This window comes from Podarcis vaucheri, assembly GCF_965113315.1.
Source record: "Podarcis vaucheri genome assembly, chromosome: 3".
In the NCBI taxonomy this organism is placed as follows: domain Eukaryota; kingdom Metazoa; phylum Chordata; class Lepidosauria; order Squamata; family Lacertidae; genus Podarcis; species Podarcis vaucheri.
This window is the reverse complement of record NC_138761.1, coordinates 44,108,489-44,135,629: the sequence shown is the minus strand read 5'-3', so window position 1 is coordinate 44,135,629 and position 27,141 is coordinate 44,108,489. Positions and strand designations below refer to the sequence as shown.

Genomic DNA, 27,141 nt, shown 5'->3' with positions numbered 1-27,141 from the left:
TGACAGCCTCAGATTAGCTGCATACAGTTTTTATGAATAAATTTGAAGAGATAAAGCATTTGAAAATTCAGCTGACTACCTTGGCAGACATGTCACACTTTTAGGGAATGACATGCTATATATTGCTAAATCAATGATAGATTATTTGGATTTTCCATAACTGTATTGTACTATTTCTTACACATTTAGTAAGAATACTGTAAACCTTTTATGCGGTAGTCCTCACTTGGCATTTTCTTTTATTCAAGGCCAAAGCAGTGGCTGCAGAATCAAATTCAACTTTCTTTAACATAAGTGCTGCAAGTCTAACATCAAAATATGTAAGTAGCAGTTGTATATTCTAGTTGTACACTTTTGAAAAATACCTGGGGTTCTTGATAATGTAGGTTTGGCTCAAAAAAAGGTAACAGGAGCATTTGGCAATGAAAAGTTGCTATAAACACATATTTCTAAATAAATGTGAAGAGGCAATCACTTAAATTTCACTGCAACTTGTTAAAACCTATGACAAAGTTATTGGCTTGGATCATAACTAAGTTCACAGAAAGTTTCTCACCTGCATTCCCCCTGCAGCTACATACACCCCCAGAAATCATCTTTGTAAGGTTGGGGGTAAAAGAGGAGAGCACAAAATATGGTCTGAAGCTCAACATCCAAAAAACTAAGATCATGGCCACTGGTCCCATCAGCTCCTGGCAAATAGTAGGAGAAGAAATGGAGGCAGTGAAAGATTTCACTTTCTTGGGCTCCATGATCACTGCGGATGGTGACAGCAGTCACGAAATTAAAAGACGCCTGCTTCTTGGGAGAAAAGTGATGACAAACCTAGACAGCGTCTTAAAAAGCAGAGACATCACCTTGCCGACAAAGGTCCGTATAGTTAAAGCTATGGTTTTCCCAGTAGCGATGTATGGAAGTGAGAGCTGGACCATAAAGAATGCTGATTGCCAAAGAATGGATGCTTCTGAATTATGGTGCTGGAGGAGACTCTTGAGAGTCCCATGGACTGCAAGAAGATCAAACGTATCCATTCTTAAGGAAATCAGCCCTGAGTGCTCACTGGAAGGACAGATCCTGAAGCTGAGGCTCCAATACTTTGGCCACCTCATGAGAACAGAAGACTCCCTGGAAAAGACCTTGATGTTGGGGAAGATTGAGGACACAAGGAGAAGGCGATGACAGAGGACAAGATGGTTGGACAGTGTTCTCGAAGCTACTAACGTGAGTTTGACCAAACTGTGGGAGGCAGTGGAAGACAGTAATGCCTGGCGTGCTCTGGTCCATGGGGTCACAAAGAGTCAGACACAACTAAACGACTAAACAACAACAAAGGTTGGGGAAATCCTCTTGAACAATGTGAGATGTGGCAAGGGGGCCTGTTGGGGGGCATTGCCCCCAAATTGAATGGACTTCTGTCCAATTTTGGCACAAGATTTGAATAATTTCTCCTTGCCAAGCAGATACCCCACCCACAAACTTCAGGAAGGCCTCCTGAGCTGCCAGAGAAGCTTTTTTAGGAATTCAGAAGCAGGAAAGGCCAGGTGTTTTCCTTCTGTGAACTTCCTTAAATTGATTGTGTTGTGATCCAAACCATCGAGTTTAGGTTTTTATTCAGGGAGGCAGATAACATATATCGCAAGTACCAGCACAGAGTTGGTGTCAAAATTTGGTCTTGGTCTTGTTTTATATAAATGAAAAGGATGTGAATGAACCATATTAACAAACTTTTTCTGAAGTAGATGCCTTATATTCTTTTTAGGTTGGTGAAGGAGAGAAACTAGTTCGTGCTCTTTTTGCAGTAGCCAGAGAACTTCAACCTTCTATAATTTTTATAGGTAAAACTTTAGCATTTGTGCATTTAAAAAAGTAAAGCAGCTTCAAACTTTAAATTGTAAAGCAACCTAATGTTGTGATCAGGTAAAGCTGCATCAGAAGCTATTGTCCATTTATTGGATTTGTTTTATAATTTAAGTAAGTAGGATGTTTACAGAACTACTAATATTATATTGGAAGTTGCTCTGTGAATATATATTAAAAAGTCTGGTAGTGATGTACTGAAGACAAAAAAAGACTTATGCATGCTCCTTCTCAAATATGTTACTAACTACATGGCTCTCAATAATAGATTTTGAATAAAATACAAGTTATTTTACTTACTTCGGTTATATTATTATAGGAAATGTTATAATGTTGCCACTTTCAATTTTTAGATGAAGTGGATAGTCTCTTATGTGAAAGAAGAGAAGGTGAACATGATGCTAGTAGACGTTTAAAAACGGAATTTTTAATAGAGTTTGATGGTGTAAGTATTAGCTTTGGTATGAAGCTACATCAGTGCATACCGATTTGTTGTGTTTAAACTGTGGATTATCCCTTTTATACTTAGTTCTTCTTAATCCTGAAGAGCAAATAGAGAAGGGACAAGGAATATTTTATTGGGGGAAAGGGAACTGTTTTCTTTTCCTATTTTACTGAACTCCAAGTGTTGTCCAAAGTGGTGGCTGGTAAACTGGTGCAATATGAAGTCATGAAAACGAGTGAAGTTGTTGCATTTTTATAATATGGAACACGAAGCAAAGTTATTGCTTAGCAAAAATTAAGAGTTTACCAATCTATAACATTAAGCTTTTTCAGGTAACTATTTTGTGGCAGTATTAATTTCCAATTTCTAAATATTTAAGCTTTGCTTTTTTGGAAAAAAAATAGGTACAGTCTTCAGGAGAAGACCGAATACTTGTAATGGGAGCAACTAACAGGCCACAAGAGCTTGATGATGCTGTTCTCAGGTACTTTAAAACATGTGTTATTAACAGCTGTACATAGTGAGGGTTGGCATAGTAGGTATTCTTGATCATTCACTTGGTATGTGTTGGGTTCCAGTATTTCAAAGAATAATTTAGGGTGTGTTTGTGCACAGAATTATTGGAATCATCACTGTAGATGTGGTATCACACAGGGGAATTATTGAAAATATTTCATAGCTGCTTGGAATGTTTTTAATAGGAATAAAACAATCTTACAATTTTCCTTTGAAAATGTATGAGGCATAGGGTTAAATCTAAAGGTGCCTTTCCAATTACAGAAAGTCCTATGGCTTCTGCTAATGTATGGGAGGATATGATTTTTTCTCTCCAAATCCCTCCTTTCCATGCCACATCCCATACTGTTTTCCAGATATTCTGCAGGGTCACTCCAGTCCTCTAGAGCAGGTTTGTGGATCTGTAGAAGGGCAATAAAATGGACAAAAATCTCCTGTTCTGGTAGCAGGTGCAGAAAGTGACCCTTCCATGAGCAAAACTCTTTGTTCATGTGATCATAGGATCCAACCTATGTGATTATTAAAATCCGTTTTGTATACCTTTGGGGCCCCTTTCTTGAATGCTAGCATTTAAATATTGGTGGCTGGGAATGATGCTACCTCATTAGCAACTTTCCTTGTGGACATGGGACTGTTTTTCAGGGTGACTTAACACATCAAATGGCACAGCTGAGATAATGAGGGCCAGAAGTGTGATGGGGATGAAGCTAGCTCTTTAGCTCTGTAGGTAGTACAAATTTACTGTTAGAAAATATTGAAACAATTTGGGCTGAATAATAATAAGGACTGGGAGATCTACAGGTCAGTCTTGACTGCCCTCTGTACAGGCATTATGTATTGGATTTGCTAAAACAACAATGTACAAATGATAAGCTTTCTAAAATAAAGGATTTCTCTCCCCCCCCCCCTTACTGGCTGCTTCATTTAATAGACAGTTGCATTTTTCAGGCATCAAATGCTATTGAACACCTCTGTAATGTCATATGACATATTTTAGCCAAAAATATATCTGTTAAAACAGTGCATTTATTAAAATTATCCATGTGTAGTTTTAAGCTCTTTTTAGTATTACTACAGAAATTCTTCTTTCATACTCTCAGAGTGTGATGTTTACACTTCAATTTTTGCATGATATAGAAAATGGGCTTTTTACATACTATGCTTCCCTAATCATACTTTCTGTATCAATATTTGTGTTTTCAGGCGATTCATCAAACGAGTGTATGTATCATTACCAAATGAAGAGGTATGTAGCTTGTGATTGCATTTTTTACACAAGACTGCCTCACTGCTTGTTTTGGGTGCAAATTTGTGATAGATTGAAATATTTCGTATAATTGCTACAAACATGAGTTTTCAGTGAGCATGGTTTATAAAAGAGTTTACAGGATAGAATACATCCTTCCAGCTCACAATCTGCTTGTCTTTTCACATTTTTGAAAATCTAAGCTTTCAGTAAAAAGGATTTCAAGTCATATGGAGGAAAAATCTTAATCAGATGTTGTCAGCATATGTTCAAACTTTGAGAAAGGTCTGTGGTTAGGTGTTACTGCCCAAACTGAACAATTTCCCTTTCATTTTTAGTTTCTTTTCTCCTGCAAACCTCTTAATAGCTGGTGCTTCCTTCTTTCTCTACTATTATCCCTTTTTCTGCCTAAATTCCATCTGGAAGATAACCTTACAATCTGGATTGGTATATATGGGAGGAGGTACCGTAATTTTCACTCCAAAACACACACTTTTTTGCTCCTAGAAAGGAAGGGAAAATGCCTGTGTGTGTTACAGAGCGAATGCACTCACTGGATCCATGGCTGCCGTCAGTCAAGCAAAGCGGGAGCTGCTTGCAGGGCTTTGCACGGCTCTAGCTTTGCTTGCTTTACAGCCAGGAGGAGGGGGAGGAGCTGAGGAGGAGGGAGGGAAGGAGAGCCATGCCAGCAAAGCGGGCAGCAGCCGCTTACACGCGAGGAGGGACAGACAGGAGCCATAGCGAGCCGGAAAAAGCGCCGCGTAGCCAGCAACAGCTGCTGCAGCCTCAGCTAGCAAAGGTCCGTGAGCTCTCTAAATGGAGCAATGAGGCTGCAGAGGGACGGCAGGGCACAGGAGGGCTCTGAGCCACGAGCGCAGTGAAAATCAGTAAAAAAGTTTTTTAAAAGGCTGCTGGGGACAGGAGGGCACGGGATGAGGGAGAGGGGGAAATTACAGTTCTCCCAGCGTCTCAGCTGATCCGCTGAGCAGGACTTGGGTTGCAGGGGATTTGCCATTAGCTGCGTAAAGCAGCAAAGAGGGAGAGAAGGAGGAAAGCGGGAGAGGAAAGGAGCTGCTTACACTGCTGTAAGTGGCTGCTGTCCGGTTGGCTCCTTTAAAGCAACAGTGCTCTTTCCCTCCCCCCTCCCCGCTCAGCTCTCCGAAAAGCTCCTTCTCCACCCACCCCACGCGAGCTCCTTTTCCCCTTAGACCCCTCTCCTTCATCATTAGCAGCATCCTTATCCACCCACCCCACGCGTGTTCCTTGTCCCCTTAGACCCCTCTCCTGCATTATTAGCCACATCCTTCTCCACCCACCCCACGCGTGTTCCTTCTCCCTTTAATACTTTTCCTTCCCTCCCCACTTAAAATGTGGTTACAAAGCACGGATCCACATGGATCCTCAGGATTTTTGCACTGGGTCACCCCAAGTTCACCATCAGATCATATAGCATATGTATGGCTACAGCCTGCACCAAAACACGCACCCACTGTTTCATGGGGCTGCAATGGCGCAAAAACGTGGTTACAAAGCATGGATCCACATGGATCCTCAGGATTTTTGCATTGGGCTACCCCAAACTCACCGTCAGATCACGTCTGTGGCCACAGCATGAACCACAAGAATCATACATCCACTGTTTTGTTGAGAATATTTTTTTCTTGTTTTCCTCCTCTAAAAACTATGTGCGTGTTATGGTCAGGTGCGTGTTATAGAGCGAAAAATACGGTAATCCTTCAGGTAATCTAGACTCATGATACAGAGAGCTTTTACTGAGGCCAAACCAACACTTTGACTGGGCCCAGAAATGAGCTAGCACCCACTGCAGAAAAGCACAGATGTGATATAATCGTATTGGCCAGTTTATGTCTTTGGCAGGCCTCTTGTTTTAAGTATTTTTATAACATTAACTTACACAAGATTTCTTGTTTGTATAGTTATAAATAGTGAATATTGTGCCTTACAGACACGACTGCTTTTACTAAAAAATCTTTTGAGCAAGCAAGGAAATCCATTAACCCAAAAAGAGCTGGCACAGCTAGCTAGGTGAGTAACTTTATGTTTGTTGTTCATTACAGCTGGTGTATGTGTAGTAGGATTTGCAGCTGTTGCACATCAGCAGGGATTCTAAAAATAATTCTCTTGAGTATGTCATGCAGATAGATGTCTTTCTTCCTTAGGTTTTTATGTAAATATCAATACTTGATGCATCCATCAAACATAACACCACTAACAGTTTGATACTAAAGCTAAAATTTCATTACAGAAACGTTAAACATTCAATATAATATTAATTTTAAATTAACATTTTATTTAGTTTTTTTAAAAAAGTAGGCTGCTTTTGCTACAAGCTAGTGACTTAAAATATTGTAAACTTGCTGAGTTTCTTTAATGCAGTTATCCACAGGAAAAAACTGAAATTGTGTTCACTTTCTCTTTACAAAGAATGACAGAGGGATACTCAGGGAGTGACTTAACAGCATTAGCTAAAGATGCAGCACTGGGTCCTATACGAGGTAAGCTTGGTTACCTGTTAATGAAAAAATGAGATCATGAACCTTTTTCTGTTCTGTGCTAGATAAAGCCTTGATTTTAAAGAATTTTAAAAATACAGCTGGATAGTATTAGACAAGGATTTTTATTGTGCCATTCACTATGAAGAGATTACATGATACACGTTTACCTTCCCACTGCAGCAGTAAACCATTGAGCCTCTTGGGCTTGCTGATCGGAAGGTTGGCAGTTTGAATCCATGTGACACATGAGTTCCCATTGCTCTGTCCCAGCTTCTGCCAACCTAGCAGTTCGAAAGCATGCCAATGTAAGTAGATAAATAGGTACTGCTGTGGTGGGAAGGTAAACGGCGTTTCCATGTGCTCTGGTTTTCATCATGGTGTTCCATTGTGCCAGAAGCAGTTTAGTCATGCTGGTTGCATGACCCAGAAAGTTGTCTGTGGACAAATGCCGGCTCCCTTGCCTGAAGCGAGGTGAGAGCCGCAATCCCATAGTTGCCTTTGACTGGACTTAACTGTCCAGGGGTCTTTTACATTTACACCTATTTATCTACTTGCTCTGGTATGCTTTTGAACTGCTAGGTTGGCAGAAGCTAGGACAATGCAATGGGAGCTTTATAAAAGTATAAATACTCTGTTATAGATACATTCTAGAACTAACAATTTATTCCAAAGCATCCGTTGCATCTCTCAACAAAACTAAGCCTATTATCCAGTTTTAAAATGCTAAAAAAACATAAATGGAATGAAGCTTTAAAATACAAATTCATTTCTCTTTATTTTAATACTGTCCTAGAAGTAATAATTTTACAATATAACCTTAGTAATTTTTCAGATCGAGACTGAAAAAATAATGGAACCAGGTGATTGCTGTTGATGCCTTATCTCATTTGACTATTACTTAGTGTGTTTCACTTTCCAGTACTAAGATAGGGATGTTTCAGATATTGGGACTTCTGGTGGGAGTTATTTTTTTCAAAATACATTTGATAGTTATTTCTTTAATTTACAGAACTAAAACCAGAGCAAGTGAAGAACATGTCTGCCAGTGAGGTATGCTGTTTTAAGATTTGCTTTGCCAAACCAACTAGTTATTTTTGTTATTAAAATGAGTTATCTGATTTGTGTATCTAATCCACAAAAGACAACAAAACAGCCTGAAAATACTTCATGGGGAAGAAGATCTCTAAGTAACATAGGATAGAGCCAAAATTTGCCCCTCAGGGAATGTAATGTCTTACTCCATTTGCACATGGAACCAGGATCCAGCAGAGGTTCTGCACTCCCACCCCCACCAAGATGAAGCAACTCTCAGAGCCCAAGCCCTTCAGATAGTCTTTCAAGGGGTCACAGGAGGTTGCAGATAGGCAGATAGGAGGAATTGGCAGGACCACTTCTCCTTGATTCAGCACAACTGAAACTCTGAGGAGCGCAATTCTGGATCCAGCCTGATGTCTGTATGCTAATTGAGGATTGATAACATAAACACATGCTAAAAGTGGTCCCATTCCCTTTTCATTTCAAATTTCATGATGTACTACTGTATCCCCCAGTCTGGCTCGCCAGCTTGTCTTAGCAAACACTGCCTGCCAATAATCCAACATCATTTATAGATGGAAATAATCCCTTAAAGGACAGTTTCTTATTGCCAGGCCTATTGCCAAGCACAACAGCACTAAGATTAAATAAGCCTTTTGCATGTTCCTTAAGTGTAAAGGCAGCATTTACACCCACCCCAGCACTGGAGTGGGGAGAAATTATGCCTCCTCCCCCTTACCTCTGAACTTAGCAGTATAGTGTTAGACACGCTGTGTGTGTGTGAGAGAGAGAGAGAGAGAGAAAGAGAGAGAGTGCTGTTTGCCCACATGTCTGGGGGAGGTTTGTGACAAATGGGGGGTCATAGAGGCCCTTATGTTTTTCTCTTTTGTGCTTTTCGCCCCATCAACTTTTGTTCTGCTCTCCATTGAAATGAGGCTCTGGATGATTGGTTATGTTGAAATCAAGTACTCGGGTTGAAAGCAGCTCTCCATCTTGGCTTTAGGATTTATAGCCTCCTAGTCAGTACAGTGGTACCTCGGGTTACATACGCTTCAGGTTACATACGCTTCAGGTTACAGACTCCGCTAACCCGGAAGTAGTACCTCGGGTTAAGAACTTTGCTTCAGGATGAGAACAGAAATCGTGCGGTGGCGGCACGGCAGCAGCGGGAGGCCCCATTAGATAAAGTGGTGGTTCAGGTTAAGAACGGACCTCCGGAACAAATCAAGTACATAACCAGAGGTACCACTGTACTTAAACACCGCAGGGCAAGGATTCAAGTCCCAAAATGTATTTCTGTACTGTTTAAAACACAGCCAAGACTATAAGGCTGAAAGTTAAAAATGTTCATGCTAAGCAAATACTTTTTAGTGAGAGGAAATAATTCATGGCCTGTGATTTTGACTGGACTTCTGTTCTCATGTATTAACAACACCTGGAATTAAGGTAGGATTAATTTTGTTCTGCCTGTTACTGATACTTTTCCCTATGATCCTGACTTTTGTAAGTTTAATAGCTAAATGAGCATATTTGATATTCTGATTCAGTTCAGTCCAAAATGCAACTTAGAAAGCAAGCATCACCAAGGTGGTTAATGTAAAAAACTTTCTTTGCTTCTAGATGAGAAATATCAAATTGTCAGACTTCACTGAGTCCTTGAAGAAAATAAAACGCAGTCTCAGCCCACAGACCCTGGAAGCTTATATTCGCTGGAACAAGGACTTTGGAGACACAACAGTTTAATATGCATCTTTGTCAAAGGAAGGGAAGAATGTTGCCAGCAAGGGACGGTTGATGCAAACTGCTGCTGGAATGTGACCAGAGTTTACAAGACTTTATAGAACTCTAAGTATCTGCACTAAAACAGGGAACTGACTTAAGGAAAAAACGAATAGAAATAGGTTGATCAACATCTCATAAATCTTAGCATCTGGATTTACAGAACCCAGGGCGCTGTAAGATAGAGCACAGTAATATGACACAGGGGAAGAACTCTAGCAATTGAACAATGGTAGGAAATGTAATTTGTATATTTTGTTGATGAAGTATTTCAGTAGGATTCTCAGTTGGGAAAACCCTTTTTTAATTTGCTCATGACATTTGCTTTTGCTTTGTTCTTGTAAACTACTAATTGTAAGAGTATGATTCATTCTCTTTTTTCTTTTTTTTTACCTATGTATCAATAATGTGCCAAATAAAAACACTTCATATGCATCAGGAAGGACAGCATTGTGAATACTGGAACACAAAGAAACTGGTCTGCCGCTCTTCATTCTCTTGGAGTTCTACAGTCATAAAACAGCCTAGAAAGCTTTCTTTCACAGAACAGCACTGACCATTTCAACCAAATGAAACTCTGAATGGATTAAAGTTGCCAGTCTTACGACATTCACTTCCTGCAGTGTCTCTCTAATGTATTTATATAAACTTTCTGTGGTAGGATACTTGTTTCTATACTGTTGTCTCTTAGACCAAGAGTAAGGATAAAAGGACCGCAGTATTTCTCTTTGGTGTTAAATTTCATATTTACAGTGATAGAAACCCAAAGAAGGTTCTTCTTGGGTAATTTTATAATCCTCTGGTAATCGTGGTCTTGGTTACTTCTTTAATTGCATTAGACTTTTTATATCCATCACGTGCTTGGTTTGTAGAGGCACAGCTGACTTTAAAAAGGACACTAAATGTAAGAAGAAAATTTCCATCTTTGATACATTGATGGAAGTTGTCAAGAGGATGGAAAATTTGAAGAAACAAAGAAAATTCTGTTGAGAATAAATGTATGTATATCTTCTCAGTGTTTAAAATTATGCTTTCTAGTTCTAGGGAAGATTTAATTTGACCATATTGATTTGAAATGGGACTGTCAAAATTCTTTTGAGAAAATATAACTCTTTGCCATTAAAGTAAAAAACAAAACCGACTGATCTTGAACTGAGGAGCTTTGAGCACTTCTACATAGCTTTCTTTATCGATTACAAGCTATCAGCGTTGATAGCATGCTAAAAGTGCAATGCCATGCTAGTTGCGCACATGAAAATCTAAATAGTTCTAAGACCTATAGTGGTTGCTAAAAACAAACAAGATTTGTTAAGGCACTGCAACTGGATATTTCACTATAATGGCTGGTATCTTCATTAGTGTCCGAAGCTTCAGAGTAAACTAATTGTGAACAGCCTCTGGATGCTGGAAAAAACTTGATATTTCCTCACACTTCGATGCCTTCAATGCCCTTCTAGTTTGTTTGTAATCTTTAAGTTTCTTTGCACTGACAGTTCAATGTGGGTGGCATTACTTGCTGTTTGGGCTAAAATTTGCCATGCGTATTTAGCTAGGGACCATTGAGTATCATTTCTTGATACATAACTAATCACAGATCTCCTTTCCTTTCTTGGTCTCTGAAATAAAGTCAAGGCCACTTCCCTGTATGGTCTGAAGGTAGAAATATTGTGCAGTGCCCCTCATTGCATGAATAGTAAAGTAGGCCCTATGTGGTAGTACAAGTTGACTGCCTACATGGACAGAAAAGTCATTATTTTTTAATAGATACCATGAGCTATTTATTAGACGATGGATAAATTTATGCGTGACATACACCATGTTTTCATTGTGAGGAAACACTGATGTGATTATGACATGATTGTGTGTAAAGTGGTTCCAGTTGTATTCTATCTTGCGTACAGTAAGCTAATATAATAGTTTTAACTTTTTGGAAAGATCTTACTTGTATAAGTTGGATGACCCTGTCATGAATTCCCAATGTTTTCCTAGAGCATTGAGCTTTTATATTTTGATTCACCTTCCTAACTGAATATTGTGGTTAGGAAACCTGAATAAGATAAACAAGTAGAAAAGCTTTGTTAAAAGCTCAAAATAGTTCATGTCTTGAAAATGTATGTGGTGATCCTAGCCACTGATTAGTTATAACTTAAGGCTGAAATTATTTGCTTTAAGCTTACTAACTACATGGGACTAAGAACCCCTGAGTTCAGGCTTACATCCAGTCTGGCTAATTCTAGAGCAAGCAATTTTATGTAGGCAGGAGTGAAGGACTCGTTGCTGCTTAAGAAATTGCCCTCTAAAGGCAATATTCAGGAAACGTGTTGAAGAATTTTCGTGCTGTTTGAACCTAGCAATACTTAATGCTCTAGATGCATTAAATTCTGAATGAGTCAACTGAATGTGAAGACTTCAGCAACAGCAGCTTACTTGAACAAAATACAACTCTCTATCCTAGTGTTCCTTATGCCCTTTTGTGCTCTGTAATAGTTTTGACCGTTCTATGTATTTCCAGTTGTTCCACAGGAATTACAAATGTTTTAGTTTGGTTTTCTTGTGTTTTTTCCATTGGTGGGAATGGCAAGTCTTTCACTCTTGTACTCAAGTTTGGTGTTGCTTTTTTATTTAAAGATTATCCACAGTTCAGTTAAACAAATTAACTCTTAACACATACCAAATTCAAAATGGGGCGGGGGAACACAACTGTGTGGTGCAACTAGTGGTTACCTAATGCTGTAGCTTTTACACTAATTTTGTACTACCTTAAGACAAATGTGGACATGACTAATGCAGTTTCATTCACCCTATAGGGTGATAGCCAATGTTAACCATTACTTAGAGGAGATATATTAAAATAAATGAACTGAATTAAAGTCCACTGATTTTAATGGGTCTACTCTATCACCCATATTTCAGTAATATGATTTGGTCCTTTGCTTGTTGTCAGGTGTCTTAAGTAGTTGCTAAATTCATATGTATTCTAGCATAGACCTTAAGCCATTAGAGAAAACCTGGTGATAACTCGAGTTGAGTCCAAGATAATGACTAGATTTTTCTATTGGTACATACTGCAATATTGTATGTGACCATTTGAGGTATCATTTGTTATAGTACTGGAGCCCTAGGCAGCTGAAAGGAAACTACAATAAAGTATTAGACTTTCCATCTAACAGATGCATTATGCTAGTCATAGCAAAGAACAACATTTGTATATGTATATGTAGATTACATTGACTTGTTTCCTGAAAATGCTATTAGGCAGCTGTCACCTTTTCTGTTATTGAGGGATTTTCTAAAGTAGCATCCTTTAAGAAGGACCATGAGATAAAAATAGCTGTTTTGAATTTAAAACCAAAAGTGCTGTCAAAACCAGCAGCACTGTTCATACTGAGCAGTTTCAAAGCTGTGGAAAGACTACGTTATGTTTCCTCAATGAGAATTCTCAGATGGCTTCTCCCCACCCCCAACTTCTTTTTTTGAATATTGGACATAGTTATTCAGTATTAAGATATGAAACCTTAATGGGAAAATGTGTAAAAGCATGAAAAATGTTCACATTGGATTGATAAGTTTGATTTTCCTTGATAACATGTTGCAATTTGTCTTCATGTACAGTTTTAGTACTTTCCTAGGTCCAGATTCATGCCTTTCAGATCTGTTGCCTGTGCTGTTAATATTTCTCATGTGAAAGAAGATCATGGAAAGTTTTTGAAGATTATTTCCATTTGGTTTCTCTGAAACAGTACTAAAAAATAATGTAAGTTCTAATGAAAGAAAATGTGTAAAACAACATTTTTAATTTTTATTACCTCAATTTGTTAAGATTCTAAATAAAAAAATTAAAACAATAATTTGTTTTTTTGTCAAGTGATTAATAAATCAAATGCTGAAAGCAAGCCCCTGTCGCATGCAACATGTAGATAAATTTAAACTAATACATTTCATCTGGTAGAACAAAGGTAACACTGCTGTAAATATTTTCATCTAAGTATTTTATCAACCTAACCACGTTTTCTAGGTAACTTTTGCCATTATGAAGTTCCCCTACCATAATCTCTTGGTCAGCCTATTGGCCTAATCAGCATATTCCTCAGCCCATGTATCCAGACCAGGATGGGGGTGAGTGAGAACTGCACCCTTTGTGTGGTGTAGTGGAGAGGGCCTTATTTTCATCTCCATCATGGTCAGCGGCGTCAGGGTGGGGAGGTTTAAAACTCCCTGCCCTAACACCAGGAAGAACTCCCTCCCAATGTCTGGATGGTAAAGAAAACGTGAACCTTCCCTGCTGCTCAGCAAAGGTGTGGGAGGGCACAATTTTCTTCCCACCCTAGTTGGAGGGGAGGGTTAAATCCAGTTTCCACCCCATTGCTGTGCACTAGGCATTACTAATAGAAAGAAAACTGATACCACCTCTCCGTGTAGGAACAGTGTAGGTTTAGACCTTCCTGGAGAGAGTGCACCGCAATGGGATGCAAGAGTTTGCACAGCTCAGCGGAAAGTGGGAGCAATGCGCGGCCCCATTGAGTGTTGCAATGATGTCCTTGGGCTGAAAGAGTTCCTAGCCTGCTCTCGGTGGTTGAGGGCACAATATTTGTTCCTAGTTCTACAGCAGAGAGCATAATCATAGCAAGAATCTAAATGTGCTTGTGGCACTTGTACCAGTAGATTTAACACTGACTTGGAACATTGCGCTCTTCTCTGCGGTCGTCTACAAGGCGAGGGATACAACAGGGGTAAACATGATGCATATTGATGATGAATAAATAACCGAACACATTGGAAGAGAGAGAGACGGTGTGTAAAAGCCAGGGAAGGTTTCCCCCGTGATCCGTTTCTGACAGCGACCGGCTGCCTAAAAGCGGACAGCTCCTCCTGCGCGTGGGCGAACGACGCTGCGGCAACGCTACCGGCTTTACCAGAGTTTACCCGTTGCTTCATTCAGAGCTGGCGCATGCGCAGCTGCCTTCCGCCCTCTTTTCTCTCTCTCTCGCCCCGCCCTGCCTGCCACAACGCTAACTAAGGCACCGCGGCATCTTGAGGAGGCAGCGCCGGGGCGAAGGCCTCGCGTCAGTTCCTGCTCCTATGCTGGGCTCGGCCAATTACACGCCGGTTCCTTCGGCTCCCGCCTCGTCTCCATGGTGACAGGAGGAGCCAGCCTTTTCCGGCCCCTTTGGGGAGCCACTTGTTCCTCAACATGGTGAGTTGCCTTCTGTTTTCACCTCGAAGCGGGGCGCTGGGGTGGAGAGGAGGGACGAGGGACGACGGTTGAGGCCTCGGACTCAGCTGGCGCGGGGAGAGCCAACGCGCACGCGCAGCTCGGGGGGGGGGGTGCGGCGCGAGGACCTCTCAGAACCCCGGTTCTGGCTTGCCAGTTCTTAAGGCTTGGCTTCCTTTCATTGGGTAGCTGCGGAGGTTGACGTCACTTTTCAGAGGTCAGGCTCTCTGCGCCTCGTCGTGGCACCGTGACGCTGCTTCTTCACAGAGGCAGCGCGGTGTAGTGGTTACGGAGCAAGGCATAGGAGGTTGCCAGCTTTCGAACCGGGCCCTGCAGCTGTTCCCTTAGCAGCAGTTCGAACTGCAACCATTAGCAAGTTGGTTGTGTGTTTAAGCCCCTGCCCTATAAAAAGGTTCTCCTCCTCTTGTGGACTGACTTGATAAGTTGTTTGAAAAGCAGGGTATAAAAAATTAGCAACAGTTTAATGCAGTGGTTCCCAACCTTTTTGGGGCCATTCCCCACCTAAGCATTACTAAAATCCTGACCCCCCCCCCTTGTGACATATAATTCTTATTATTCAAAAAGTGAACTCCTATTCATGTGGAGGAAGCCTAAAAGGCCATTAACTGTTAATAACTCATTCTTGAATTGCCCCCCTCTTAAAAATCAAATTGTACCCCATGTTGGGAACCACGGGTTTAATGTATATCAGATTTCTACAAAGAGACCCTAGCCTGGACTTGAGGGGACAATCTTGACAAGGATGCCTGAGTTCAAACTCCTTTTGAGCCACGGAGTTCGGTGGTAGGCCCCTGAGCAACTAACCATCTGTTTAGCTAACCAAATTTATAGAGATGTAGTGGAGATAAAACCACCTCAAAATTATTAGAGACTAAATGGGTTAGAAATGTGATAAATGAAAAAAAAACAAACCAAACAAACACTTGGTGCAGGATGCTGTGATAATGAGAGCTTCACTTACTGCATTCCTGCCTGTTATATGGCTCTTAAGGGCACAGGAGCTTTTCCAACCCAGGCTTGTCCCTGCTTGCCAGGGTTAACTGTATTTATTCTTATCTCCTAAGTAAGTGTTACTTTGCAACAGTGTGTAACATTGGTGAAACAACTTTCCTTATAATAAAGGGCAGCGTTCAGAAATGAAGCTCATTTTGGGGGATGTGATTGAAGAAATGGAAAGTTTCAGTAATTAAGAGATTGACAACGATTTGTGCTATTGCTTTTTTATTTGCAGGGGACAATACACTTATTTCGCAAATCACAGAGGTCTCTACTTGGCAAGTTAACACAGGAATTTAGATCAGTAGCTGCTGATCGAAGGGTAAAGTTTTCTTTTACAGTACAGACACTAAAACTCTAGTTACATGTCTTTTCAGAGAAATATACCTCTTTGCTTGCTATAATAGAAACTTGATTCCAATAAATATTTGTTTTTAGAATATATATTGCATTTAGAATATATTGCATTTAGAATATATTGCATTTAGAATATATTACATTAATGAATGATTTTGGAAGGGGGCAGACTGCCAGGTTGTTTCAGACAATGTTTATGCTGCAATTGCCTGTCTTTATTTACTCCTGTTTGATTTTAATTTGTTGTGTGATTTTGTACTACTTTCTGAACTGGTGAGAGTCTCCTTGCAGACTGTGATTTTATGAAGTTAGGGATGAACACACAGGCTGTATACTCCTCCCTCACCCATCTCCTCCTCCTCTCCTGGTTTATTTTCATGGCTAGTTAGCCCGAGTTCCCCAGTTTGGTAATTCTGTCTTAATGTAAGCTAGGATCTTTGCTCTGAAAGTGGCATGCCAGAGGAGGGAGGAGCACACTTCATAAATTGTTTTTGAGGCTTTGAATGACTATTTGAATGCAGTGTAGATACAGCTGTCTAGAACAGGTGTGGGGAACTTTTAGCTCACCAGATGTTGCTGTACTACAGCTCCCATCAGCCCCAACAAGCATGGGCACTGGCCAAGGATAATAGGAGCTGTAGTTTAGCAACAGCTGGAGAGCCAAAGGTTCCTCACATGTGGTCTAGACTAGCAGTGGTTCACAATTAGCAAAGTACTGTGGACCCCCTGTTTGTCAAAATCCAAGTGATGGAGACCCTACTTTTGAAATTTTTGATATCTCTATGGTACTTTTTGTGAATGGTGCCGAGGACCCCCTGGGTGGGTTACAATTGGACCACCAATTGGGAACCGCTGGTCTAGAGCATGCTTCGCTGCTGTCTCTTGAGATCAGCAAGACTGTTAAAGCTAATGGTGGCGTATAATGCTCATTCAAAATTGTGTGAGTGTGTTGCAGGATTGTAAGGGTTTTTTATGACAAATAAGCTTTATTGCAATTCCCTTGTTAAGTAGTCACTTTAACTATTGTCATTTACAGTCATGGAAGATCTTGCTGTTTGGTGTGATAAACATAGTATGTACTGGCTTCCTCCTTATGTGGTGCAGTTCAACAAACAGCATAGGTATGTTTATGTTATTGCATTTAAATGCTTCTGCATAGTAAACTGATAATAGTATTAATATAAAGAAGCAGAATCCTCTATGTATAACAGAATTAAGCAGTCTATATTATAATTAGAAAATTTGTAGATCTGTGAGCATCTTGTGATATCTAACTGTGTCTATCTTGTACTTCTTCCAAAATGTATTTTAAATGGTCTGAGCATTCTTCTTGTTCCTCCCCTGGAGTATTCTTGAGGCAGGGCCTATTAAGAATAATCCTACAGTCTGTAAGCCTTTGTCTGGATTTGCAATTTATTGCCATGTCTGTACCAGATGAATGCTCTTTGATCACACTGGCACTGTTAGTTCTTAAAGTACTTAGAAATCTGTGGAGCTAGCTACTTCTGTGCCTTTAACACTGGTCAGATTTCCCCACATTGCAAATATGCATGGATCACGGATATAATGACTTCCTCTTGTGAGTGGAGCTGACCATGACCCTGTGCACTTTTTTGCCTTGGTTGTCATTTTTTTCCTTGCTTAGGTTTTGCAAAAGCATGCCCTTCTTGGGTTATATGGCTTATGCAGTTATGTAGAGATTTTTTTTATTTTTTTAAAAAAGTTAAATCTGTGGCTCTGGTGAGTGGGTAAGATAATTCTGACATGTATGGTGCTCCTTTGCACCTAGTGCCTTCCTTGTTTCCTGGCAACCAGACCCCTCATATTGCTCGAGGCCAGGGATGGGGAACCAGTGGCCTTTCAGATGCTGGTAGGCTAAAATGCTTGTGGGCCTGGGCCATGCTTTTTTGAGGCTGATGGGAGCTCAGTGATACAGCAGGTTCTTTGCATGCAAAAGGCTCCAGCTTCAAACAGAGAGACTCATGTCTGAAACCTTGGAGAGCTACTGCCCATCAGTGAAGATGGACCAATGGTCTGACTTTGTATGAGGCAGCTTTGTCCCTAACATGTGGAGGGCTAGAGGTTCCCTATCCATGCTCTAGGCATTGACTTGAAGGACAGGAGTGGAGTAGATCAGGCTTCCCTGAACTTTATGGGTCTAGGAGCACAGCTGAAAATTTAAGAAACTGTTGTGGGCACTAGGGCTAGGTGATATATTATTATATCGTCCAAAACTGATTTGAAGTCCATATTATGATATTGGTTTCATAATTTTTGACATGGCCTGCCAATATATTGTGAATCATGATGTGTGAATGTGCTGTGCAAAAATCACAATGCTTCTCTCAGTTCCTGCAGTCCCTGTTAACTCTGGCAGCTCAGCTCTTCCCTACTTCCTGCAGGGGGCAGCAGATCACAAGAGCAGACGCTGGCAGAAATCACGATGTGAGAAAAACTGTGAAGCCAGCCAATACCTCTACATTGCTCCATCCTTATTCCAGACATTGTGATATATCAGTATATCACAGTGTTTAGCTGGTGATGGTGTTGAAAACCAGATATCACCCATCCCTAGTGGGCACCACGATACAGCCATTTCATAGATGAAAAACTGGTGATACTCAGAACATCCCTAAACATGCAGACTCTGAAAAAAGAACAGGCAAAAAAAGAAAGAGGAACCCTGCCCAAATAGGTATCCCCTCCCACCAAACAATCCCCACAAATTAAAATCAGACATTAAAAAAATGAGCAATTTTTCTGAGGGCACTATGGTGCCCATGGGCTCTTCATTGAGACTCCAGGAGCAGCTGCTTACAGCTTTAGCTGCTGTTTGTCTTCCAGCTGCAGTGGAGCAATCCCAGAATCGTAGCACTTATAATTCCCTTGAGCTGTCTTGCAACCCACGGCTTGACTATTCAGCATATGAGCATAAAGCATAGGCAACCAGCAGTCATGATGCAATATTTGGAGGGCCACAGTTTCCCCACCACTATTGAAAATGTGTCTTGTATCTTTAGAAGACATGGGTGTATGTAGGTAATGGTACAAAGCGTTTAATCCTTGAAAGAAATATTTTGCAGGCAGGAGAACTTGAAGCTTCTTTACTGTGTATTCATTCTTTATTGTGTATTTATGTGTAAGTAAAATATAAATCTTCTTTCCACAGCTTTAACTGCATATACCTACCTAACTATCTTTGATCTTTTCAGGTATGTTTTACTTTAAAAAAATCCTCATCTCATTTTGTAACACTTCCATATAGTGTATGTGACGTTTTCTTTATACTATTATCTAAAGCCAGTGTTAGTCATACCCATGGTAGACCCATGGAAATTAATGGGCACGACTGATCAGGTCCATCAATTTCAGTGGGTCTAATCCAAGTACAATGTACCAGGAACTAAGACCCGTTGAACATAATGGAGATTATTGCTTTGTCTTTCTGTATGCAGTTGCACTGCCAAAGCAACTTTATTTCAATCAGTTAATGAATTATTGGAAACTGAGTTTTTAATAGCTAGATTTTGCTTATTTGAATTTCCATTGTTTTCTTTTAATATAGTTTAATAACATGCTTGATAAGTTACTGGGTCATGATGAAGAAGCCCAGCCCAGCTTATTCATTTGGGTAAGTGATATGCTGATATTTCATGTCTCCTGAAAATATTTGTTCTAAAGTATGTGATAAACATGTAAGGGGTTTTTAAATTAAAAAATGTATCAAAGTCTGTCTATGAAAATGTGCAAAACTTGCACAATTGGCCATATTTATATAAAGAAGTTTGGAACTTGCATGCAAAAATGGTATTGTGTGTAAGATTTCATTCTAGCCTTGTTTTTGCCTGATACCAACATATATATTCGCTTCAGATGCGAGACCTTTAATGCAGGGATTGCCAACCTATGCACCTATAGGTCAGATCAGCGTCTGTCCTCTGCCCTGGACCATTTTATTTGGTCCCTGAAGGCCTTACACCATTTTAACCAATCTATGAGAAAATAGTTTCCTCACAGTTTATTGTACAGGACAAATAATTTAGCTTTGCAGGCAAGTCCCTCTGAATGTGCTTAGAGTTTTCTTCCTGATCAGAATACTTGTCTGCTCATATTGATTTTAAAATGTTTGACCTCTCAAATTTCAGGTTTGAGAGATTTGAAGTTCTAGCAGTATTTGCTTCCACGGTTCTAGCACAACTTGGGGCGCTCTTTATACTCAAAGAAAGGTAGGAATATTGCTTGCACTTATGACTGATATGTAACAAGAGGAACTAAATAATGCTAGAAGTCAATTTTAATTTTTGACACAATAGTCCTCAGCTTGCTGCTTTGTACTGGTGTACATACATCTGATGTGTGACTAAGGCTGTAATCCTTTGGTCCTTGGGATTTTGTGAATCTCCCTCTCCATAGGCAGAGAAAGGGGTGCATTCTTGGAGAGGGAGGTCCAACCATGGGGGCCTCCCTACAGCACCAAAATCCAATGGCAGAGAAGGGCTCTTGGGACAGATTGGGGAAGGCATTGGATCTGCTCGGTCCAAAACCCTCCTAGTCCTCTAACCTTGTCCTGGAATGAGGCAAGGTGGAAGTTGGAGGGGGGGGGGAGTGAACAGGCCCTGGGGCTGGTATATGCATTTTTGTGTGTGTGTTATTTAAAAGGAGAACCTCCAAAGGGGGGCAGAAACGAAAGATGGGCAGTCCCTCATCTTCTACCCTGCTGGCATGAGCCCAGAGGGATTTGGATCCACTTTGCCGCCTGTTCCACCAGTAGGATTGCTTTGTTACAAACGTTTTGAAAGAACAGTTAACTGTAAAACTATTATTATTGTGTCTTGTAGTGCTGAACGATTTCTGGAACAACCAGAGATTCACACGTAAGTGCTTTTAATATGCAAAAGTATTGAATTAAATATTACAGGGATAAAGGGGCATGGCTAATACAGTGTTAATTCTCCACATTACTACATTGTTAAACGCAGAACAATAAAGTTTACGCTGACATGATATTGAGGCCACTGGCAAAATTCCTTTTGAATTTAATGTCTCTCAATTGTATTTGTAGTTATAAATTAACTCTCATAGTTGTGGGGCAAGATATTTTTAAAAAAGATTTTTATGTGTTTGCTGCTGAGGATGTAACACTCATAGATAAATATTGTAGAGCAGAACTGTAATTCTACTGTATATGTTGGAATAAGATTAAAGAAATAAATTTTCTATTTCAATAAAAGCTGATTAAAAAGGGACCCCAGACCATTAGGCCCAGTCGTGACCGACTCCGGGGTTGCGGCGCTCATCTCGCTTTATTGGCCGAGGGAGCCGGCATACAGCTTCCGGGTCATGTGGCCAGCATGACTAAGCTGCTTCTAGCAAACCAGAGCAGTGCACGGAAACGCCGTGTACCTTCCCGCCGGAGTGATACCTATTTATCTACTTGCACTTTGACGTGCTTTTGAACTGCTAGGTTGGCAGGAGCAGGGACCGAGCAACGGGAGCTCACCCCGTCACGGGGATTCAAACCGCCGACCTTCTGATCGGCAAGCCCTAGGCTGTGTGGTTTAACCCACAGCACCACCCGCGTCCCTTAAAAAAAGCTGATTAATGTAGCTAAATGAAGAAGAAAAATGGGATGATAAACAGGTTAGTAAATAAAAAAAACTGGCTAAGGTAACTAGTACTTGGTGGAATATTATGATAGTCAATGGCATTAAAATTGATTTCTTCTTTTTAGGGGTCGATTGTTGGTTGGTACCTTTGTGGCACTCTCCTTCAACCTGTTTACAATGCTTTCTATTAGGAATAAACCTTTTGCTTATGTCTCTGAAGGTACGTAATGAATACATGTGTTAAATCTAAAATGAGTGAATGTCCATGGATTATGGATTTGGAGATATGACTTACAAAAAAACAATATTACTTTCTGGCTAGCCACTATTTTTGACTGCCACCAAGCCCCTCCTCTCCCCCAAATCTTCTTGTATGCCTAGAGGGCCTGGGATAAATGGGTGGTGTTTTCTCATTTGCAGTGGAGAAGAAACATGCTCTCCAAATTGTACTGCCAATGACAACTCTTTGCTGAGTGATGCTACTTGCCAGAGAGCCTGGGGCAATTCTTCCTGACAAATGTACTTGTGGATGCCTCTGAGTAACAGTTGTTTACATCTAGATGATGCTTTATCTAAAAAACAGTTATGGAAGGTGTGTAAATCTTAAGTTGATGAGGCTTGCTTATGCACATGCCAGAGGCTGATTTAGGACAGAGCCAAGGGGGCACCTTTCTGCCTCCTCAAAGCCTAGTAAGGACCTGATTTGGGAAGAAAGTCTGAGGGCTCTGACAGGGTCCTAGAGTCCTCCCACCTCCTTTCCAAAGTCTAGTTAGCACTTACCCAGCTTTGAGAAGGAGTCGTAAGGACTCTAGGACCCTTTCAGAACCTTCGTTCCTCTTTCCCAAAGCCCAGCACCTCCCTTACCCAGCTTTCAGAAGGTCGCAGAAGGGCTGCGGGGAGGGCAGCAAATTTTGGCCTAGCACATGGCGCCATATTATCAAGGTTTACACCTGCACATGCTTTTTTCCAAAATGTTTTAAATGTCAATGAGCTTAAGTGTTCAGTTTCTGATATATATTAGTCAAGCTATAGTATTTTTGTCTGATCTTTTTATTCACTGGACTTTGGTTACTGGGGGAAATGTTTTATTGGATTTTCTCTTTTGGGGGGGTATAGGGTGATTTTAACTTTTGCATTGCTCATTTCATCATTTTGCATTTTTTATTTCTGTAAGGCATGTTGGATTTCCTATAAAGGTAGCCTAGAAATATTTTAAAATACTGTTTTAAGAAACACCTGCCACTGAACCCTGACTCACACCTGTGCAAACTAGTCTTGTATATTGTTCTTACAATATCAGAATACTATTATTAAAGTAATGATGCTAAAAGAGCACTGTAGCTATGCTGGCACAATAAGTGAGTTGACCTGGAACAATAAAACATACATCCAGACCTATTATTTTCCTGCAGGCCTGACATAGAATTGCACTTGTAGTTTTCAAAAATACGTTTCTGTGTGTTTTAGTGACTGACATGCTATCATAAGTATTATAGTAATAATATTTGCTATGGTGGGGGGTTTTTTTAGCCGCAAGTACAAGTTGGCTTCAGGAACATGTTGCAGATCTCAGTAGGAGGTAAGTTAAAAGGATGACATGGTAACAGAATCATGGAACCTTCGAATTATACAGTTGGAAGGGATCCTGAGGATCATCTAGTCCAACTCCCTACTGTGCAGGAATCTCAGCTAAAGCATCCATGACAGTTGGCCATCCAACCTCTGCTTAAAAACCGCCTAGGAAGGAGAGTCCACTATCTTCCAAGGGAGACTGTTCCACTGTCAAACAGCTGTTGCTGTCAGAAAGTGCTTCCTAATGTTTAGTCAGAATCTCCTTTCTTGTAACTTGAATCCAGTGGTTGAAATCCAACCATCTAGACAGGAGAAAAGCTTCCTCCATCTTCCATGTAACAGCTCTTTAAATATTTGAAGATTGCTATCCTATCTCATCTCAGTCTCTTCTTATCCAAGCTAAGCATACCCAACTCCCTCAACTGTTTCTCATAAGGCTTAGTTTCCAGACTCTTGATCATCTTGGTCGCCCACCTCTGTACACGTTCCAGCTTGTCAATATCCCTCTTAAATTGTGGGGCCCAGAACTGGACACAGTACTCCATGTGTGATCTGCCCAAGGCAGAATAGAGTGGTAATTTTACTTTCCTTGATCTGGACCCTATATTTCCATTGATGCAGCCTAGAACAGCATTGCCTTTTTTCTTTTCTTTTTTTGCTGCTGCAAAAATAAGACGTTACAGATCAGCAGCTGGCAGCCCTTGGACTAAATCTTCCCATGCCTGTTGCCAGTGAATGGCAAGGTTTATATAGAAGGAATAGTGGGTTTGGCCATGGAGTTTGACAAGACCAAGGACTGCCTCTGACCTGCATCCTCTTCCCCCTACTAAAATGGCCTCCCTGTAAGATGAGTTACTGAGCAGAGATAAACAGAATTTAGAAGACAAGGTACATAGTTCCTGCATTTTCCCAAAGCATTCAATTGTGCTGGTCTGTGTTTGCTCTCAGTTGGCGTAATGGTTAGAAACCTCCTTGACATCCTTGCTAAACCAACTATCCTATGCTTCCATCTGGTCTTGGGAAAAGTCCTGGAAAATGTTTCTAGAAAATGTCACAATAACATGAAAGTGTTTTGAATTTGCTAGGTTGATATTTGATGGCATCTGTCTCTGCTCTGGTTAACATCTTGAAACACCTCCCTCTTTATGAGTGAGAGTAGGATTAAGCAGAGTTTGAATTCCCCAATAACCTTTGTACCCTGCCCGTCATCAGATCATATGGCGGCTGGTGATGGCCTTCATGTTAAATTTCTTAAAATACATATATGAAAAAGCAAGATGATTCCCCATGTCCACTTTCACATAAAAAGCTGCCTTATACCAAGTCAAACTATTTCTCTGCCTAATCCATTCTGTCAACACTTGATTAGCAGCAGCTTTCCAGGATTTCAGGCAGAATTCTGTTTCCCAGCATGTGCTACCTGATCCTCTTAACGGACGAATGATGCCAGGGATTGAATTGAGAACCATTTGAATGCAAAGTGTGCGCTCTGCCACTAAATAAATAAGTTACAGTTGGGGGAGGCCATCATGTCATTTCAATAGCTAAAACCTTTTATGAAACTGGGCACCATCAGAGCTGGGAGGAAATATGTGTAACTAAAATTGAAGAGCATTTTCCTTGATTTTATTTCAGCATTTAGGTATGCTTCTGTCCCTTGTATCATTTCCCTCAGCAATAAGGCTCACACCTGGGTCAGGTAGAGTTCCCTGTCTGCAGAGGGCTGCCATAAGAGCCATCACTGTACCTATAAATTGGGTGGGTTGCTGTTTAACTGTGTTGATCCACTATTGATCCATCTTATTCCTCGCTTTCTTTTAGTTTGTGTGGGATCATTCCTGGGTTGAGCAGCATCTTTCTTCCACGCATGAACCCTTTCATCTTGATTGACCTTGCGGGGGCTTTAGCTCTTTGCATTACATACATGCTAATCGAAATTAAGTAAGTACTCATGAATTTAATGAAGACATTCATAGATACCGAAGGCTGAAAAACAGGTGTGCCCGCTAATGTTTCCCTTGTTTCTTTCAGTAATTATTTTGCAGTAGATACTGCCTCTGCTCTAGCCATTGCCTTGATGACGTTTGGTACCATGTATCCCATGAGCGTCTACAGTGGGAAGGTATTGCTTCAGGTGAGCCAATGAAAGAAGTGACTTTGTGATAGCGTCTTTCAGTGTAGCCAAGATTGGCATCACCCATTTAATTTAAAAAACACACACGCAGCCTCTCACTTTATGAAATGTTAAAAAATGTTCCATATTACACCTGATATGCAGGATTTTCAACAGCTGCCTATATGATACTGGACCCAATTTTAGATGCTATTGTTGGTATATAAAGCCTAGAATGACTTGGAACGGGGATAACTGATGGAGCACCTCTCCCCATATCAACCAGCCTATACTTTGAGATAGTTGAGGGGGCCTCCTTCATGGTTACAGTGCTGAGTGTGCTCTGTCATGCTGGGATGCAAGACAAGCACGTCTTGGTCATTGTGCCACAACTCTAGAATTCCATCCCCCTGGGATTGTGGCTGGCATAATCACTAGTGGCTTCCCACCATATAGTTAAAAACAGAGCTTTTCTAGGTCTTTAGAGGATCTGATTAGTTTGTTCTGAACTTGAGTGCTCTACTGTTGCAATCTTTTATTTGTTTTACTTGAATTTTGTCTTCATGATTGTATTTTTTAAGACTGTGGGGTAGTGTTATGGGACCATCTGGTGGAAAGCAGTCTCCAAATTTTACAAGTAAATAAATGTAAATTTTAAAATATTTCATTGAATTGTAAACAAAGCCCTACATTGGCAGGAAAAGGCCTGGTGAGAACTGAGCATGCTCAAGGCCCCCAACAACCACAGAATGATGCATGTCAGTCAGGAAAGAAAACCTGGAGGCGTGGGTAGGGAGGGTCACGGAATGGAGTATCCTGGGAGGAGAACACAGCTAGTTTGCTAGAACCTTGAGCAAGAATGCGCCTATTAAGAGGTGAAAGCACAGTGTCATTTTGTAGAGTACCATTTAGAGTCCCACTTTAGAGTCCTTAGTGCATCCTCAGCAGAAGCTGCTTTCTGGGTGTAGGGGATCTGCTGTGCTAACTTCCTGGCATGTGGGCTGCTATTCCTTAACAGAGTGGGAGGTGGCGGGGAGGTCAATGTGCCGCAAACACACTGGTGGGGCCAAATCTAGTGGTGTTCTTGGTGCATCTACATTATGCCAACTTTCCTTCCCCCTCACCCCCTTCCCTTCTGTTAAGCAACTGTAGCCATCTGCCAGGAAGCTGGCATAGCAGCTCCACTCCATATAGTGAGCCACTTTTATTGTCTTTATATTGTTGAGTCATTTAAGAACTTAGGGGAAAAACCCTCTTTGGCAGTTTTTAAAAGTAATAATATCTTTTGTTTTTTCAGACAACGCCACCTCATGTGATTGGACAGCTTGATAAACTTATAAGAGAAGTAAGTTAGTTTAAAATATTACATTGGTATACAGTGGCCAGGGCCACCCTTGCCCCAGAGCATGCACAATATATATATTTTATGGGTTGTGTAGCCAAGGGAGAGGAGACAATATTTCCTTATTTTCTAATACTGGTGTTTCAGTTTTCAGTATCAATGAAATATTGTGCTTTTTGTAGGAGTTTGGTAAACAGCATCTCCCATTAATTTTTGCAATGATGCCTTTGTTCACATTTTTAGTTTGGATACTATAGAAGCTAAAGATACACATTTTTTTTAAAAAAAGAACATTGATAATACTTTGTTGTTGTTGTTTAGTCGTTTAGTCGTGTCCGACTCTTCGTGACCCCATGGACCAGAGCACGCCAGGCACTTCTGTCCTCCACTGCCTCCCGCAGTTTGATCAAACTCATGCTAGTAGCTTCAAGAACACCATCCAACCATCTCATTCTCTGTCGTCCCCTTCTCCTTGTGCCCTCCATCTTTCCCAACATCAGGGTCTTTTCCAGGGAGTCCTCTCTTCTC

General features: G+C 40.7%; 2 protein-coding genes across 7 annotated transcripts in view; both read left to right on the top strand.

Moving 5' to 3' along the window:
• Window positions 1-13,242, top strand: part of SPAST (spastin) — a 35,646-nt gene extending 22,404 nt beyond the window's left edge. For 4 of the 5 annotated variants that reach the window (XM_082215045.1, XM_082215044.1, XM_082215043.1 and 1 more), the window contains 9 exons: window positions 249-320; window positions 1,760-1,835; window positions 2,211-2,302; window positions 2,707-2,786; window positions 4,022-4,064; window positions 6,031-6,110; window positions 6,510-6,580; window positions 7,590-7,630; window positions 9,236-13,242. In XM_082215045.1, coding sequence (XP_082071171.1) covers window positions 249-320; window positions 1,760-1,835; window positions 2,211-2,302; window positions 2,707-2,786; window positions 4,022-4,064; window positions 6,031-6,110; window positions 6,510-6,580; window positions 7,590-7,630; window positions 9,236-9,358 — 678 coding nt within the window. In that variant the 3' untranslated portion in view covers window positions 9,359-13,242. The remainder of the gene's footprint in view (window positions 1-248; window positions 321-1,759; window positions 1,836-2,210; window positions 2,303-2,706; window positions 2,787-4,021; window positions 4,065-6,030; window positions 6,111-6,509; window positions 6,581-7,589; window positions 7,631-9,235) is intronic. The other variant, XR_014217441.1, reaches the window with a different exon arrangement.
• Window positions 13,243-14,440: 1,198 nt separating this feature from the next.
• The window catches only part of SLC30A6 (solute carrier family 30 member 6), a 23,220-nt gene continuing 10,519 nt past the window's right edge, over window positions 14,441-27,141 (top strand). Inside the window, exons 1-12 of one of the 2 annotated variants that reach the window (XM_082215080.1) lie at window positions 14,441-14,588; window positions 15,859-15,945; window positions 17,017-17,101; window positions 19,150-19,192; window positions 19,546-19,611; window positions 20,126-20,206; window positions 20,819-20,854; window positions 21,712-21,806; window positions 23,117-23,165; window positions 24,980-25,099; window positions 25,190-25,292; window positions 26,569-26,616. In XM_082215080.1, coding sequence (XP_082071206.1) covers window positions 14,586-14,588; window positions 15,859-15,945; window positions 17,017-17,101; window positions 19,150-19,192; window positions 19,546-19,611; window positions 20,126-20,206; window positions 20,819-20,854; window positions 21,712-21,806; window positions 23,117-23,165; window positions 24,980-25,099; window positions 25,190-25,292; window positions 26,569-26,616 — 816 coding nt within the window. In that variant the 5' untranslated portion in view covers window positions 14,441-14,585. Of the gene's footprint in view, window positions 14,589-14,962; window positions 14,983-15,858; window positions 15,946-17,016; window positions 17,102-19,149; window positions 19,193-19,545; window positions 19,612-20,125; window positions 20,207-20,818; window positions 20,855-21,711; window positions 21,807-23,116; window positions 23,166-24,979; window positions 25,100-25,189; window positions 25,293-26,568; window positions 26,617-27,141 lie in introns of those variants that run through there. The other variant, XM_082215081.1, reaches the window with a different exon arrangement.